This window comes from Neopelma chrysocephalum, unplaced genomic scaffold (assembly GCF_003984885.1).
Source record: "Neopelma chrysocephalum unplaced genomic scaffold, ASM398488v2 Primary Assembly neopelma1_73b, whole genome shotgun sequence".
NCBI classification, from domain to species: Eukaryota; Metazoa; Chordata; class Aves; order Passeriformes; family Pipridae; genus Neopelma; species Neopelma chrysocephalum.
In genome coordinates, this window is record NW_020897734.1 from 3,705,780 (window position 1) to 3,724,363 (window position 18,584).

General features: G+C 40.5%; 1 protein-coding gene across 5 annotated transcripts; it reads left to right on the top strand.

Annotated features, from left to right (window-relative positions):
• Positions 1 to 294: 294 nt before the first annotated feature.
• On the top strand, positions 295 to 16,882 carry HPRT1 (hypoxanthine phosphoribosyltransferase 1). Of its 5 annotated transcripts, none has more exons than XM_027687155.1 (9): positions 295 to 381; positions 2,329 to 2,435; positions 3,892 to 4,075; positions 8,072 to 8,137; positions 8,553 to 8,570; positions 10,895 to 10,977; positions 13,185 to 13,255; positions 14,982 to 15,058; positions 15,692 to 16,882. In XM_027687155.1, the coding sequence occupies exons 1-9, from the start codon at positions 355 to 357 to the stop codon at positions 15,737 to 15,739; spliced, it is 681 nt and encodes a 226-aa protein (XP_027542956.1). In that variant the 5' UTR covers positions 295 to 354; the 3' UTR covers positions 15,740 to 16,882. The 5 variants fall into 5 exon arrangements, with proteins under 5 accessions (XP_027542956.1, XP_027542959.1, XP_027542955.1 ...); XM_027687158.1 differs by having other exon boundaries at positions 302 to 381; positions 13,209 to 13,255; positions 15,692 to 16,359; XM_027687154.1 differs by lacking the exon at positions 295 to 381 and adding an exon at positions 1,974 to 2,024.
• The last annotated feature ends 1,702 nt before the right edge of the window (positions 16,883 to 18,584 follow it).

The window sequence follows — 18,584 nt, forward strand, 5'->3', positions numbered from 1 at the left end:
CGTGTGGAGGGGAGGGCCAACTCTGAAGACCCTGGAGAGGGGATGTGGGACAGCGCGGGGGACACCCGCACCCCGCTGGGAAGGGCACGGCCCCGCCGAGGGCCCCGTTCCGGCGAGGGTCCCCCCTGTCCCGCTCTTCCCCGGGGGCAGCGGGGCGGCCGCACGGCCACGCCGAGGGCGGTGGCTGCACCGCGGCCATGTTGAGGGCGGGGAGCGCGGAGGGCGCGGAGGCGGCGCCGGGGCCGCTGCGGGCGCGGCGCCTCCCGCTCCCCCTGCCCGCCACCACCGCTCCGAGCCGCCTCTGCCGCCGCTGCTCCGAGCCGCCCGCAGCCGCCGCCGGCGGGGCCGCGCTCCATGGCGACCCCCAGCCCCTGCATCGTGGTGAGTGCGGCGGGACGGGCGATGCCGGGCGATGCCGGGGCCGCTGTGCCCCGCCGGCCGACGAGGGGGGTCCCGCCCGCCGCCCGGAATGCGGAGATCTTGTGAGGGACCGCGGGGGGTGCCGCGTCGTGTGGTGTGTCGTGTCCCGTGCTGTCGTGTCGTGTGTCGTCTGTCGCGTCCCTCGGCGCCGCCGCTCCCCGGAGTCACCTTGAGGGCAGCCCCGGCCTCCCTGCCAGCGCCGGGCCCGGGGCTGCCCGTCCCTGCCCTCTCTGCCCCGGGCCGGGCGCGTCCCTTCCCCGCGGGGGCCGCGGGTCCCTCGGGGTGGGATCCCGGGGACCCGGAGCCCGGGGGCGGCGGGCACAGCCGGCGCTGGCGCCTCTGGAGCGAAGGTGGATGAACTTCCCCCAGGGCTGCACAACTTCCTATTCCTGTTGCTGTTCGCGGCGTGCGGGAGGCTCCGGTCGGGAGAACCCCACGTGTGTGTGAGCCGGGGCTGCTGCCGGAGGAGCAGCATCCGGGGGATGTTCTTTATATTTTTGCGTTATCGCCGCATCTGCTAAGGCGCTTACGTGCTCGTTTTTATTAATCTTTTTAAAGCCAGTGCCGGTGCTGATGAAGTGCGTGCGGTGTCTGATGGCCGGGAGCTGTGCCGGCCGCGAGGTTGCGACTGTAAATCCCTGCAGTCATAAAAAAACCCTGATAAAACCTGTAGGAAGGGCCCATTCCCTGTCAGATGCAGAAAGGAAGGTTTAGTAGACACGCTCGATATAACGTTGGTTCTGGACCACAGGAAAATACCACGAGTTTTGGGACGGACCTGCTTTATTTCTTAAAATAGCAGCCTGCTGTGGTCTGCAGGGACCCAGGGCAGGGACTCGGTGCCCGAGCCGTATGTGTGTGTGCAGCTCACACAGGGTCAGTTTTGGATGGGAGTTTGAAATACTAATGAAATTCCCCAGGTAAAATACTCATTAGGGGGTTACACAACAAAACCCCCATGTAAACAGTTCGCTGATCACTGGCCAGGTAAGTGCTTGCACGGGCACTGAAATAAGATCGAGCCCTGCAAAAGTAACTGTACCAAAATGGATACTTAAAATACCCGCCCTGGTGAACTGTCAGTGACAAGCTTCTGTTTTCCCTCTGCAATTCTTTTTCCTGGTGTTCAGCTACATAACCAGAGAGTGAAGGAATTAAAAAAACACATTGTCATTTTCGAGCTGCGGCAGGGTTAAGGTTCAGGGAAGGCTCTGCCTGATGTGACAATGTGCCCTGAGCCTCAGCAGCGTTTGGTATCATTATATACATTTGCTAATCCCTTGTCCTAATTAACATGCACTTGCCAATGTTGCAGGCTATTTCATACAGGGAGTTTGTCCATGTGGAACAGGTTGCTGAAGGCTTTAATTTCAGATTCTGAAAGATCTTGAACCTGCCTGTTTTGGAGATGGTGGTCAGAGAAGACTTGCTTCTCAGCAGCAGAACTTGCCATGCTCACGTAGCTGTCTTGTCTTGTCCTGTGCGCTGGCTCATGTGTTTTGTTGTGATCGGGTGTTGTGGAGATTTGGAAGGTGTCCATGTCAGAACCTCTGCTTGCTTAATTGCAAATGCAGGTTTTGCATTACATTAGGAAAATCAAAGAGGTTAAAAAGCTCCTTGGTCATTTTTTTAATGGAATATAGAGCTTCGTTCGGGTGAAGTACCTTCACTTTCCCGCTCTCCGGTGCAGGAGAATGTTGTAGGACTTGGGCATTGCGTAACAACTCGTGGTATTTCAAGTAACCCTTGTGAACTGTTAGATTACACTTTGTGTGTGTTCAGTGTGACTGATGTTTTCAGAGAGGCTGATGAGTGTTGTGGGTTTGATAGTTTTTACTGAATAACGCAAAGTCTCACCACGGACTCTATATAAGGCTCTTTAGAAATCTCACCTTATTTCCTTTTCAGATTGGTGATGATGAACAAGGCTACGACCTGGATTTGTTCTGCATACCTAAACATTATGCAGATGATTTGGAAAAAGTCTATATTCCTCATGGGCTCATCATGGACAGGTTTGTTTGACTTCAGACAGTACACTGATTCCATGACGCAGGAATAAACAATCTTCCAGTGATAATTTTGCTGCCTGGTGACTGTCTAAATAGATTACATTTAATTAGAGACTAGAACATACAAGTGCTAATTAACTCTCTTTTTTTGGCTTCTAAGAGTTTGTACATTTGCAGTCATGCTATTGTTTGAAAATTGGTCATAATTCTCAAGCAAAATGTTGTGGTAGGTAGCAACCTATGACTTTCTTTCCATTGTTCCTTTGATGTTTTAGAAACGTAATTAGAAGACGTTTTGTTGTACCAGTTGAGTCTGAAAACAATTATAGTCTCTTGAATTTCCATAAGATATTAATAAAAGTAAATTATTAATCTCGTCGTGTTAAACTTTCTCATGTTCATGTGGTAGGTGAATACCATCCTACTTTCTCCTACCTTCTGGGAAAGACGTTATCCTCCACAAATATAAATCTATCGCTTTTGTGGTTGCTGAAATCTGTGATGTGCTGTGAAGTTTTATCTTGTGTGATCAGAAATTGGTGCATAAGCCTACGAGGCATATTTGTTTTATTTTGTGTTTGATAGTTGCTAATTCCCTTTAAGAGAATGAACAACAAATTTGGTGAATTTAAGCCATTTATGAGTGGCGCTGGGTGGATCTTCTAGGAGATCTTGTGACTAGGAATGCATCTAGATTTTGCATGGTCCTGTTTGACTAGATATAATGATCATCTCTTTAAAAAAAGTTTATTTTTAATTATTGTAAAAACTTTGCACTGGAAGTCCATATAGAGCAAAAAATTGGACAAAATACTTGTCATTAAGGAACTGACATAAAGTTTATAATGGTTGGCTTTCTCTGAGAAACCTGCTGTCAGCTGGCACACAATAAATGCAGACCGTGCTTTCTAAAATAAATTGCAAGATAAATTTAGAAACAATGATTGCAGTAAAACAGTGCAGTGTTCTCTTGCTCTGCATTGTTGGTATTGTATTCTGCATTCAGGACAAGTTTCTGGCATTCTAACTTGGCAAATAAACTCTTTAGTTTAAAATTTGAAACTTTTCTTGCTCCTCAGTTAGTAAGGGGTGCTGCCTTTTGGGTTGTGTTACGTTGCTCTTTGCGTGGAAGCTGAACCTGTCTTTGGAAGGAGAAACACACCTTTGTGTCTCATATCTGACAGCCAAACAGTTTCAGGGTGTTAAAATTTGCTTTGGCTGAGTGTGACGTATGAAAACAAGGTCATTTGGCAGCACTATTGTTGGATTAACCTTGAACAGCAAAACTTAGTTGACCAGTAACGTGTAAAAGTGAACTGAAGTGGTAGACAAATATTTCTGAGCAAACATATTTCCAAGTTTGATGCCCGTGTTTGCTGCTGTTCACAGTCCAAAACGCTGCTGCTATGGTAAACAAATGAAATGTTTTGACAGCTCACTCTTCCTTGGTTTTGTTTAGGACGGAGAGACTGGCACGAGAAATTATGAAGGGCATGGGAGGACACCACATTGTGGCACTCTGTGTACTGAAGGGTGGCTATAAATTTTTTGCTGATTTGTTAGACTACATCAAAGCCCTGAACAGAAACAGTGACAAATCAATCCCCATGACTGTCGACTTCATTAGGTTGAAGAGTTACTGTGTAAGTATCTGTGCAGTGCTGTGCAATTTTTATCTGTTTGACTAGAAATTAACAGAGGTGATTTAATGTTGTTACTTCCAGAATGTGCTAATATTAAACAAATAATCAAGGGAACTAAGAGTCACAAGCTAATTTACTCTTTCTCTACCTTATTATGTAATGCGTTTTCTTTTAGACCTTGGTATCTCCTCAGCCCAGTAAAATCCTTATGCAGAGTAGAGAGTCCTTTATGTGTTCATGTCCTTTACTTGTTCACCAATTTCCTCTCAGCCCTCTACCCCATCCCTAAAGCTGTGGCTCAAGACTAATACAGAGGATTCTCCTGCAACTATGATTACAAAAATTTAATTCTAGGAATTATGTGGACCAGACCTCATCATTGAACAGCATGATTTGAAAGCTGCAAAAACTGTTATACCCAAGTTCCTTATCCCATCTTTTGTTTGGCTCAACCAAACAGTGAGTCAAAGTAGTTGTATTTGGCCTTGAAGAAATACTGGATACATAAACTTAGAATTATGATTAGTGGCCCCTGAATACTGTACTACCCTTTCAAGACTAGGCATCTTGGGTTGCCTTGGGTTTACATTTTTTGGGAGAATCTTTTAATTCTGAACACAACTTTATAGGGAAAGTGAACATTCTGTAAAATGAGGTAACTTGCAAGTTTTGTAGAAGGAAGCACAAGGTTATGTTGTGCAGGTCGGAGGAAGAAGCAGGTGTATGTCAGCACTGTATGATTCCTGACCTTCTGACAGCCAAGTCTCATGTTTTTGGGATTTCAGAAATTTATGATATGTTCCCCAAGACCACCTGTAATGTGGAATTAATGACATTTTTTGGTTTTAGTTTAGAGTGTATCAATACATTGTTTTACAGTTAGTTCTGTATCAGCAACTTGGCACTGAAGTCAGCGCTGTGGGTTACTTGTTGCAGTTGTAGAGGAGTGCAGAAAGCATTAGAAAATAGAGATAACTGACTTGGAAACTTATCCTTTGTTTCATTAAACTGTGTAACCCAGAGATGGAGTTATTGTGATCTATTAATGTGTCACAGCAAAGCCCAGAAGTGTGTGGGGCTTTGGTCCAGTCTGTGCAGACAAGCAGCCCCAGCTGCCCGAGGCACACACACCACTGCCTGTCCAGGGGTTACCTGGAGACCACAGTCACGTTTGCAGAACATGAGGCAGTAATTTAGTTATGTACTTTAACGAGAAGGCAAGGCTGGGCAGAAGGGTCTGTGCCAGCCTTTGGTTGTATCTCACAAGGCACTTTGTGCTTGTGCACTGTATTAAAGTCAGTGAGAGAGAGCAGTTTGAGCCTCTTTCCTTCCATTCCTCCCAAAAGAGGAGACTCCTGCCACCAGTCTGCTTAACGGCGAGGCCCCCACATGCCCATATATTCTGCCTGTAAAAAACACAAAAACTCTATTACAGGATAGTAGGTTAAAGAATAGGAAATGATGGCTCCCCCTTTTTTTTTGTAACCCTGGGACAGGCAGTTGTATGTATCTTCTGCTTTCTCCAAGGAACACTTCCAATAGCTTACTTAGCTTGTTTTAACAAACAGTGTAAAGACTACACCCTTTCACACTCTCTACTTTCTAACTTGGAAAAAAAATATTGGAGAAATGGTTTGAAACACCTGAAAAAAAGCCTCTGTTAAAAAGCAAGGCTGCCTTTTTACCGGTGTTTCAGCCATGTTTCAGTTTATTTCTTTACTACAGCTGCTTTTGGTAATTACCCCCCAGAACTACAGTGCCTTGTTATTAATAGGGGAGTGAGCAACCAAGTAAGTTTTATGGAAATTAAAAGCCCTTTTTGTAGTAAAAACATGTAGATGAAGAGGGAAGCAGAGAAAGACAGACAGAAAGTTGTCTAAGCAGAATGTTTTCCTTGAGGTGTTGGCTTCAGGGTTTTTGGTTTTGTCAGCCAATTCTATAAAAGAATGTTTTCTTATTCTAGATGAGTTAGGAGCTCCTGTTACCTGATGCCTCCACTGCAGTATTTACAAGCACTTCATTTCTGTAGACTCTCTTAGGTGGTTATTAATATCCAATCTTAGGTCCTTTAGACTGGATAAGAATGTCCTAACACGGACATGTATATAACAGCTTGACTGGGTCTTCCATCAGAAATAGTGTTGTAATGCTAAATCTGCCCTGTAGTTTTGACCTGTGCTTTACTAGCTGGACAGATTTGTGTTTAGTGATGTGAAAGCCATCACAAGCTGTAATGGACAGTTGAAAGTGGAGCTTTCGACTCTCTTGTCACTGTCTCTGGATATGATTACTAGATCATCCTGCCTGCCTCTACAGACTGGATAAAAGATGTTAAAAATACCCTGGTCGTATAAATGAAGCAGCTGAACTTTTGTAATGGTTCTGTAATTGATGTAATTGAGGTTCTATTCTTGTTTCAAACCGATCATTTAATATTTACAAGCATATGGGGTTTTATTTTGTGTTGCAATGCAAAGTTCATTCTGTTCTGCACCCAAAAATAATTCTCTAAGAATACTGACATGATCAAGCTGTGATTAAACTTTGCTCATAACTCCAGTTTTCTGAGTCCTTATAGATGAATTTTAATGATCTGGCAAGCTGTTAAGAAATGGAAAGATAGTGTTTGTGAACAGATCCAGCTCTCAGTATTCTTGACAAACAGTTCATTCTGTTTGTGTTATAGGAAGAATGGCTTTTCACCAGTCTACTGCGTTTAAACATGGAAATGAGCAATTGTTGCTTATATAGTCATGAAGGGCAGCCAAAAGACAGTGGATGTGTTGTGCTGTCACTTGGAAAAATAGGGATTTTCAGTGGAGTACATGGTAAACTCTGGTTAGGCTGGTCACAGCAGTATTCTGAAAGGTCTCTGCCAACCAAGCCTTATAGCAAATGCTGTAAGGAACTTAAAATGCCTTTTAAAAGGTGATCTTGGAGTCACTTGAGTCAGGAGTTATGATCTTGTAAAGCATTATTGTTTTCCAGCGGTGACAACAGGGAGGCAGTGAAAACAGATCTAAACAGTAAAACTCTTATGTATTACACCACAAAGCATTAAAGTCTTACCAGTACTGAACTGGGAAATAAGGCTCCTGAAGATAATTAAAACGTTGCTTAATTATTAAACAAAGTTCTTGCCGGTGGAAATCTGGTTACAACCGGTGTCAGAAATCTTTAACTGTTTTTTCACCCTTTGGTTGCTCAGGAACTCAGCACCTGCACAGGCGTTTAATATGACCCGTGAGACACTGTCAAGGTTTAAAGTCAGTCGAGTGACTTTGATAAACTGCAAAGATTTGTGAAGCACTTCTAGCAGCTGTTTTTATCTTTCCTGTGTAACAGTTCATTTATGTTTTTATCACAGTTCAGTTTTGCTGAAGCAAAATGCTCTGTTGTAGTGACGGTGTACCTGTGTTGCTGTTCCATTGCTATAAGAAGTAATTTGGTCTGTTACCAATATTTGCTATAAACTAGGCAAGCATAAGCTTTTCTGGCTATTTTTGTAGCTTATAGTTCTCAATAGTAATCTGTGCCTTGTTTGCTGGCTATTCTTCTTATGATTGCTTATTCTTATTCAGAGTAAGGCTTTCTAAGGCATTAAAGTTTAAAATGTAAATTACCAGCTATATGGCAGCATGCAGCTTGGAAAACAAACTGCTTTTTGTCCTGTTTCCATATCTGTAGGGAATGCATAGCAAATCCTAGCTTTTTAGATACATATGTATATATAATGGTCACAGATGAGAGATGGTGCCTGCACTGATGCAAATCTCTTGTCAAACAGTCTTTAATCTGAAATACCATCTTTGAAGTTGATCACTTGTAATTTCTTAGTTAATAGAGAGATGCTGTTTCTGAAAGCATTAACATTCACTGGTTATGTGCTTTGCAATTTTGACATTTGCTGCAAGAAAAAAATTAGTTTGACATTTACTGCAAGGAAATAATTAGTTTTATTCTGGTAATGGTAATGCTCACCCTCCTCTTTCTTAGAATGATCAGTCAACTGGAGATATCAAAGTCATTGGGGGAGATGACCTCTCAACCTTGACTGGAAAGGTATGACTCTTTGTATGTTTAAAAGCAAGCAAACAAACAAACCACTAAGGAACAAACAAACCACTAAGGAACCCACATACCTGCGTGATTTTAAAGCTGCTCTTTTAGTGTGTGAAGATTATAGAGTTTAAAAAATGGAAATGTTTCCTTTAAATATTCACCACTGTGTACTCAGAGAATGGATAAGCCCCATCAAAGCCATCAGTTTAGTCTGAACTTAAAAAATCCTCTATTCACTGTCTTTGGTATCAGCAAAGACAAATTCTGTAAACATATGTATGTAAACATACATAAATGGTGGTACAAATATTTAACTGCATTGAAAATTAACGAGTTATAGAGATTAATAAGAAATTGTATGTTGTCTAGATATTAATGGATTTTTCCTTTTTTTTTTTCTTTTTCTTCCTACCAGAATGTTTTGATTGTAGAAGTAAGTATTATGTTTCACTTTGCAGTTCTAATGTGTCACTGGTTAAAGAGTTCTATTAGAAGTTGTTCTTAAGCCAGAAAACCTACAGTTTCTGGCTTCAAGTCTTCCAGCTTCTGATTTCAGGCCTGAATTTTGCAAGTGATCTCTGACTTTGAACTAAGCTGTGTTTTGAATTCTCAAATTGCCTTCAACTGCTATATTTAACAAAGAAAATAACCATCGAAAGCTGTTTGCATTTGCTTTCAGTTTTCTGGGATTTTGTCAATTCTAAAATGTCTTTTGTTCCCCCCTTTTTTTCTTTTAAAAAGTAGCCTGAACAAACAGCTATGAAATGTATTATTGTCCTGGGTTTATCATAGCAAACTATGAAACTAAGCTGCAGAGGTAGAAAGAGGTTCCTGGTATGAGTATCCTAAAATATGTGAAAAACAGATCTAAGCCCAGTGTCTCTGTGTGTCATTTAATTAGCGAATAGTGACACTGAGAACACTGATTCTTAATGAGCATTTTGTAGTTGCTGAATTCCCATTCCTCTGTCTTGTCATGGTTCCAGGTACAGTACAACCCAGTTTGATTGCCTAGGAGGTATTGTTGTGTAATTCTTGCTTTCATACCTCTTTCTTGATGAACAACATTGCTCATGTTCAGCCAGTATCACTTTCCTTGAGTACAATTGACAATTTCAGGGTAGGGAAGCAGCAGCAGTAGACAGGAAAAGTGGATGTGCAATCTAATAGTGTGTTAAGTCTCCAAATAATGGAAATGGCATGTTTGTAAGGAAAGAAACAGCTATGGCAACTGATTCAGCAGCCAAAGGGAAGGATGTTTCTTTTAGTCAAATGTGTTTTTTATGTATCATTTTCCTAATTTGAGGAGGTTATATTATTCCACAGGAAGCACATTCAGTTCCAAAACTCGTACCAAAATAGTATGATACAGCAGTCATTGTGTGACCAGTGCAGTCCTTTGAAGTATATTTTGCTTCAGATAGGCAGATATGTTTAATTAGGTATCTGCTCCATTTCAGATGAATGTAAGCCTCAGATTAGGTTAGTTTATCATTTATTTATTCAGTGAATCATCTATCCAATGACTCGTCTTATACACTGTCAAATATGAACCCTTTTATCAATCACCATTTAACTGTCAAACAATAAAAATGCACATTTATTGTGGGTTTAATGTCTTGTGCACCAGAGCACAAGGCTTTTCTCTACTGCATCCCTTTAATGTCAAAGAAAATCTTTACAAAATAGAACTTCACCTCTAATAAACAGCTAATCACATAACACAAAATCAGTAATAGGTTCTGGGTTTCCCTTGGAGTTTGGAAGTAGCTACTTCTGTTTATTTACCAGCTTTGATTTTTATCTATATGCATGTATGTCTTTAAGTTCTCTTGAGTTTATAACCATGATTAAAAGCATTAAGTGTTAATGGTATTGCTGATGGATGCTCTGTTGAATTTGTTGTTTGATTTTTGTTTTAATTGGGAGTCATGGGGAAATAAGCTGAAATCAGGATATTGCTACTTCTGTACTATCTGCCTCCTTCACTTCAAATAGACTTTATTTCAGGCCAGGGTAAAGACTGTCCCCCTAAAGATCCTATGATTGTTTCAGTCCAAATGACTAATCCATTTCTGATGCCTCAGTTATAAGCCATATATTATTTCTTCCTGCTTATATGTGCAGTAGATGGGATTAAAATGGTGTGTGATTAAAATTCTAGTGTGTTTTAGACTTTAGAACTGCACCCAGATATTCCCAGTGCAATTTTTCCAGCTATTTCTTGAATCTGTAATGTGCATTACATTCCTCCAATTGCAATAATGGGTTGTTCTGCCTGTTTTCCCTTCTTGCTTTTCTTTCTGTTGGATACATCTGTCTGTAACTGAGCTCAACAGCAAGACTAATATTACTCATACCACACTCAAATTAAACTTTGTCTCATGGCTGCAAGGACCACAAGCCATAAAATCTCCAGAAGGAGCCAAGAAGGTCATTGCAGTAACTGCTGGTTCAGCAACTGCTTTCAAAGCCACGGTTATCCACAACAATTAAGAACTCCTGTTATTAATAACTCCTGTGTGTTATTAATTAATAACTCCTGGGTGTGATCACATTACTCAGGGTGGTTGCATGAGCACGGCAGGGGTTACGTGTCACCTATATTTGGCTACAAGCATTTTTATGGGCATTTTTACAAGCAGTAGTTTACCATATTTTCATGCTCCTGTGAATGAGCAATTTCTGTGGTGGAAACTTGAAAATGCTACCCTGGTGTGTTTAATATTCTGTCTTACATGAGTTTTTTATTTTCAGGATATAATTGATACTGGTAAAACAATGAAAACGTTGCTGTCTCTACTTAAGCAGTACAATCCAAAGATGGTGAAAGTAGCCAGGTAAATTCTTAATGATTATTTGTGCTGTTTTTCACCTTAAGAAGGACACACAGTGTGAAAAAAACCCAAACCAACAAACAAAACCAAATGTAGAATACATTTCCATGGAAGAGAAAAACAGGAGGAAACATTTCTGCAGCAGTCATATATGATGCAATCTGTTGAAGATTAGTACTAAATTAAACTCCAAAACCACTTTTGCTTGTTATGAGAATATGCATTTGTTAGGGATGCTGGAAACACTGTTCTTCTCAGTCTTATTGCTGGAAGAATTTCAGTGCTTCAGAAGGGGATGCCTGGGACATCTCTTGCCTGATCACATTATGGTAAGGTTTGGGGTGTTTTACCACTGAAGTCCAAGTTTAGAAGTAGCTAGAAGAATTTCAGCCTTTTGAGCTTAAGTGAAATACCCTCTCAAGTTGATAGAGGCATTTTCAACACAAATTTAGTTCATAAATGTAGACTTTTACTGGAGAAGACGATAAAAATAATTAGTGGTTGTCACTTACCTGTATGTAACATCTCTCCAAAGATGTTTGTTTCTGCTGGCACTATCTGCAACTTCACTATATTTGTGCAGTGAAGACCTTTTTTTAGTTTGCCTTCTTTATTGTAGAATTAAATTAGTTTGCACACTAATATTAATGTTTGTGTAGAGGGCATAGTGCAGCTGAGCTTTGGAGGTCATTCCGTGAGAGTCAGCCAGCCATATGCTCTTCTGGGCTTTTCTACTTAGTTACACCTTTATTCAATTAGTTTTCAAAACATTTCATAATTAGATAACTTGCAGCCAACAAGAAATATTGAGGATAACATTATATTATTAACCAATATCAACATCCCTCCTACTTCTTTTTAAATTGCATCTGTTGCGCTGCTGTGCTGTGGTTGTGTATTTTCCAATAAAAGCATAATGATTGCTGGGGATTAGAGATAAAGCAGGGCTGGGTGTAATATCTAATCACTTGTGTTGCCATAACAATGTCAAAGCAGTTGTTAGATGTGTGAGAACAGCTCTTCTTGCTAATAATCTGGGGGTGACCTGCTGAAGGTGAGGCTGTTGAGGATTTCTCCCTGGCCAGAATAAAAATAAGTGTCACAACACAACAGTGTAAATCATAAATATAATACAAATGAGCAAAGACTAGTTTCCTGTTGTTTAAACCTGTTGCAGTAATTTGGGTCTACCAAAGACCTGAGGAGGTAAACATGATCATTCTAGATAGTCTTAGTTCTTAGTTACTTCACTTGCCTCTCTTCTATTTCTTTTTGTCTTTTTTAGTTGTTTTTGTTTGTTTGTTTGTTTGTTGGTGATGGTTGTGGGTTTTTTTAAAATTTTTTTATTGTCTTTCTCTCAGACAATTAAGGAGTTGTAGCAGGGAGATGTGAATTAATGCTAATATGATTTGGGGGTTTCTCTGATCAATTCCTACACCAATTCTCAAAAGTTAAGTTTCCCAATTGGAAGTTCAGCAACTGTCTGAAATCGAGACTGGGACTCTGGCAGGTGAAGCCCCACCTTCAGGGGTGACCCAGGAGGGAGGGAGGTCTGTGCTCAATGCACAGAGTTATTCTAATCTCTGCATTTACATTCAGCCATCAACCACCCTTTCTTTTGCTCCCAAAGTCTCTCTATCCCAGACAGGCAAGTGTCAGGCCTGTGGGATTGTCTTCTAAGGTAGAAATGCTCAACTGAATAAGGAGGGAATCCAACTATGCTAGCAGTGCCTTTCTCTCTGCTACAGTGCCCCCTGCTCTGTATCTCCCTGCTCTTTATAACCTCTCACTGTTAATTCTGAAAAGGGAGCAGATTTGTATCCCCTGATCATCAGAACCCATTACATTTTCATTATGGGGATAATTAGTGCTTCCAGTGAAAAACAGTTTGAACCAAGTCGCACAAGTGCACCTGAAGTTCCTAACACACATAAACCCCCACTAAATTACTTTTCACCATCGAAATGCATCCAGATCAGTATCTCCAAGCCTTTTCCTTGCAGACCTCCTAGTTATCCTTTAGGCTGTAAATCATTCATGATTCTAGGAAGTTGTGATTTTGTCATTATGATCAACTGTGCCTGCAAATAAAATAATAGTTTAATATATGTGTGGTTATCCTGTCAGTTATGCACATTTAGGTCTGCTTCAGCTTGTCTGTCATCAAAACAGTATAATATATTTGTACCTGGTGCTTTTCCATGTTTCAGTTGTACATTGGTTTTATTTGACAGTTTGTTGGTAAAAAGAACTCCTCGAAGTGTTGGATATCGACCAGACTGTAAGTGACTTTTTGACAACCATTATTCATTTTTATAAGTATGTCAGTGTATTGACAAAGTCCAAGAATGTTCCAAATAAGTTTTCACTAATGATTCTTGATAGATTTTGCTTTTATTTAGGGAATTTAAATATTTGGAACGTATTTTGATGGAGTTCATCGGGATTTGTATCATTTTACTATATTGAAAACCAAACTTTGATATTTTTGGTCTAGGTTACACGCTTTTCATGTGCAAATTCTCCCAGCTTACCTGTAGTCAAATGCTTTGGTCAGAAGAATCTGCTGGATTCACCTTTTGACACACTTGGGAGTGATTTGGGTGCCTAAACGTAGCCACTTCATGCTGTTTGGATGTTCCCAGGAATGTAGGACAACCACACAGGGTAGAAGGTCTGATACAAGTTAAGGCTGGTTAAGGCTGGGCATCTGAATTACTCCCTTCTTGTATTTTCCTGTCTGTCCCAAGACCATTAAGGAAGGAATAGTAACCACAGTAGACAATGGTAAGAGAGTGACAGCTCCTCCTGCCTTGGGAAGGGCTGTGTGCTTTAAGCCTGTTCCAGAGACTAAATTCCTGTTAGTCTAGACCATGGACTTTCACTGTAGAAATGGAGTGAATTTAGCAACAGAATCACATCCTCTTCCTCCTCCTTTCCAAGGTTGTACATTATTTAGGAACTGAAGTTTTTTCAATACCTTAAAGCTTCATTGAGGTGTTCCCCTCAGTCAAGGACGCCCCTCATTCCTGGGATCTCATTATAAGCTTAGCTGGGCTAATGGTTCCTTTGGAGCATCTTGCAGCAGATGACTTGTTTTGCCATCTGTCCACAGAGACAACCTGTCCAGAGCAGGACACATGAGCTCTGAAGGGAGAGACAACAATGGCTGGGCCTCCATTTTATCCCTGTATTGTGAGGCCAAGTAAATGCTAAATGTCACCTTAATTTAGGAAAGACTCGGGAGTCTTTCATTTTGGCCTGTGGGGAGAAAGCCACTTGGAAGTTTTATATTGTATATAATTTAATTTTGGTAATTGTGTAGTGTGTGTGGGCAGGTTGGACTGAGACTGCCTGACCACCGATGAACTGTCCTGCTAGAGCTGTTCAGACAATCTATGGAAGAGCTGATGTTCTCTTTTTAGGCAGCTTCTCTGGGAGATAAAAATCACAACCAAACACAAAAAAACCCCAAACCAACCCACGTTTCTGAGACCTGCAAATGACCCTTCCTGCAGCCCTGCCTGGGGTGCAGGCCCAGCTCCCAGAGGTGCTGCCTTTTGGATTGTGCTGTGAGGGGGACTTGTGCTGTGCTCACCAGTTCACTCCTGCTGCACTGGCATGTCAAACGTGTAGGAAGTGCCAGGAAGTATTGGCACTTTTTGTATGTGTTTACAAAGTTAGAGGAAATTTTCAAGGAATTTTATACTCATAATATTCTGTCTATAGATTTAAGAGTTTCCATTAATTTCTTGCATACTAGTAGCCTGCAGCTGTGTGGGGACCAATAAATACAGCTATTTAATTTCCTTTAGTTTGCTAAATCAACAAAGTAAGTTAAAATTCTAAAATAGGTGGAATATGAATCTGAGAGTACTTGAGTGGAAGAAATAAAATGAGTTACAATGCTGACATATCTATAAAATTCCAGATTGTCTCTGTAAAAGGCTCTAGTGAACTCTAGGAAGTTCCTTTCTAACACACTGGTGACTTATGGTCTTTTTCAGTTGTTGGATTTGAAGTGCCAGACAAGTTTGTTGTGGGATACGCCCTAGATTACAATGAATACTTTAGAGATTTGAACGTAAGTAATTTTTCCCGTATGTTTTTGCCCATTTAAAACTAGGGAGGAGGAAGGAAAGGAAATCTCCTCACATCACTCTCCCTCCTCTGTAAATCATGCCTCATGTTCCAGTCTGTTCCGTTGGTGATGCAATGATGGGAGCAAGTCCTGGAGCAGCAGGACAGTGTTTGGAGCCCTTATGAAACTGAACTTTATTTTGCTGCATGCACCATGGGGGCTGCACATCTGCCAGCTTGGAAATAATGTGGAGTTCATGTGAAGTTTCTTGTCTTACCAGACATCTACAACAAATAAGTGCATTTGCTTAGTTATGTAAGAGGTAAAGAAGAGAGATCTGAGAAGAAGTTAAGAAGGGCTCACTTTTTGTTCTAAGTCATTAATTCTTTATCTGGGTCTCGCCAGATTCAGAAGACATTGGGTGGGACAATTAGAGGGAGGAGAAAGGAGGCAATGTTGAGATTTTTGGACCAAAAAAGGGCTTAAGTTTTTCTGCATAAACAGTATCACAAAATCCTTTTGTGCGGAAACGCGTACAGCACACTTGTATTGTTTTCAGGAGCTCGTTATCGATGTCAAACGTTGGTCTCTTATGTTACTTTTCTAACAGGAGTTTTTTATTTTGTTTTGTTCTAGCATATCTGTGTGATCAGCGAGACAGGGAAGCAGAAGTACAAAGCATGAAAGCAGAGTTCAAGTGCTGTGACAACAAAGCTTTGAAATGTTTTGTTTACTGAGTCCTATCTTTCACAGGCTTCAGCTCTGGTACACCAGCTACACTTGTAGAATGCCCCAGCCCCATTGCTATATGCTTACTATAATTTATTGCATGTACAATATAAGAGCTCGTCTTGTTCATTTATATTTTAGAAATGTAAACAACTAGTGCAGTTCTGCACTCCTTATTTTGATTTGCACTATGACTCTACCGACTATCGCTGCCCCTGGTTGGGTTGTGCTGTTTGTGAGCTCCAGAGTCTAACTCTTGCAGTGGTAAATTGCTTAAACCTCATCAACCCAGAACTGAAATAGTTCAAGTACTGTAAATGTAAAACATTTTATGATAGGGAAGTCTATTAGTAATATTTTTAAAATCTGTAATTTAAGTTTTATATTTTAATGCACAGATGTGATTGTGATTAATGGATAGTTGCACCTTTGGGTGTTATAAAGCATGAGGAACAGCCAGTTACAGTATCTGTAATCTCCAAGGAGCTCATTCAGATCTCCAGGAGTTGCCTTATTGCTGTAAAGGAAGTCTGCGTGGAAAAAATGTCTTTTTCCTTTTTTTCTTTTTTTTTTAAGATGGAATGACAAAACAGAATGTTTAAAATCTAGTTTTAGTTGAGCTGCCTATTTCTGTTAGATTTTTTTTTCTTTAAAAATATCCATCAGTCTGTGGAATTGCCTTTTAAATTTAAACAATTTTAATATATTTGTGGAAAAAAAGTATTGTAATGTTTACTTTACAAGATCTACAAAGCAAAGTTCTTTAAATAAAGGCTGTCTCTTTAAAATAAGCCCCACACATCTATCCCACTCATTCTGTATATTAAAGTGCTCTTGAAATTTCCTTCTCAGTAATATTGCCCATAAGTGTTTGTGACAGTGGAGGCAGACTCTACATTTGTTACCTTTGTAGAGCTTCTGGTTAACATAATCCTGTCTATGACAGAGATGATAAAGTGCTGAGGGAAGATATTGAAACAGTTTTATATTTTCTAACCAAACTAGATTTCAGAGAATATGGTTTAAGCACCGATCTTTGTTCTGTCTTGGCAAAAATGAAGAGTAGAGGTTCCATGTTCATTAAATATATCCACGTGGGAAAAAAACCTCAAACCACAGCCATTTTGTCAGTAATCATTTGGGTTTGTTTCACTAACACTTCTGTCTATGTGGAGTTCGGTTCTGACCATGGCAGCCCAGCTCACACCCCTATTTGTGCCGTGCTTTTTGGTTCTCCTACTTCTGCACGTGGATTCTCCCACCGTATCCTCGGATTTAACGCTGCTCAGTGCTTACACACAATGGAATTTTTAAAAGATTCTGTTTTGAAAGATTTTTCTGTGGTTTCCAAGCTTGAGTCTTTCCCAAGTGCTTCACACTGTTGCCCACCCATGGCCTGCTCAGGTACAGCTGCAGTAGTTAATAGCAGACCTAAAATATGAATTCACACACTGTCATCCACATCAAATGACCACATTGTGTGAGAGATCTATTTGTAAATCAGAATTCTCATTACAAATGTTAGAAACGCTGGTCATGACTATACTGTACTTTTGCAATGTTCTGGGTAATGTTCCAAAGAGCTTTTATCTCAATGCACTACAAATCTGATTGTATTTCTCAACGTTTGTGTATCTGCCTTTTCAAGAGCCTGTGACTTGTTGCAAAAACGTGCAATGCATCTCCAAGAAGAGGAAACACAAAAGCAACACGAGAAAATATAAACCCACTTGAAAATTATTGTAACTACTCAAGTTTTCATTAGTTCTGGTTGAACTTAAGGTCTAATCTTAAAAAAACAGTGTTTTCTTCAACCTTCTTAGTAATTCCCACTTTACAATGAGTTTTAAAATAACTTCCTGGCATCTAGAGAGTATACTAGGTGGCTTAAAAGTAAATATTTACACATGAAAACAAGGAGTATTGATGATGTTCAATATTTTTTAGGACTAAACTCTTCAATTAGTTGCTCCTGAAATGTTTTCCTATCATGGTTAAGATGGTTATTTACATGCTGTGATTTGGGAAAGGGAGGAGGGTTTGAATTAGTCGTTACAAGGGGTTTATCTTTGGAACCATAGCAGGAGTGGGGAAATTCCTGGTCTGTTGGGGGTAGGGGATGGACTGTGTGGTCACAGAAGAGGTTTGGGAAGATACTCTTGAGCCACACTGACCCTGGGGGCGATGCTGCAGGAGCCCAGGTCTGCCCTCTAACAAACCTCACCTGTGTCTGATGGAAAAGGGCGATATTAAAAAAAAAAAATCTTACATTTCAACTTGTGGGGAACAGGCACTGTTTCACTTCCCTCACACGGGTGTTTGTCAGATGTTGTTCTCTATGAAAATTATTCAGAGAAAAAGTTACCCATTCCCTCACCCTTCTAGAACAGTTCTAACTAATGCACCCTTTCACAGCACCTGTGTGTGCACTACAGGGAGGTAAATCCTCAGGTGAAAAGAGTTGAAAACAAAATTGTTACTTTTATTCAGTCATTTTGGTTAAAAGACTAGGGGTTTAGTAACACCTTTGCAAGTTAAATGTCAACTTTATACAACCCAGACATATAATATTAAAGCATTAGGAAAGCACAGAGGAATATGTTGTATTTGAACATTTATGTGGCATTTGAAATTCATTATAGTTCCACATTTTATGAATCACAAATGTATGCTGAAAAAATAATTTTGACTATTTATAGGCTTTGCTATACCATCTCTGCCTGTGACATCTGGCATTTCTGTACATTTTGGTAACTCTCGCCTGCCACAGACAGAGATGTGATGAAAAGTCTTTCTGTGA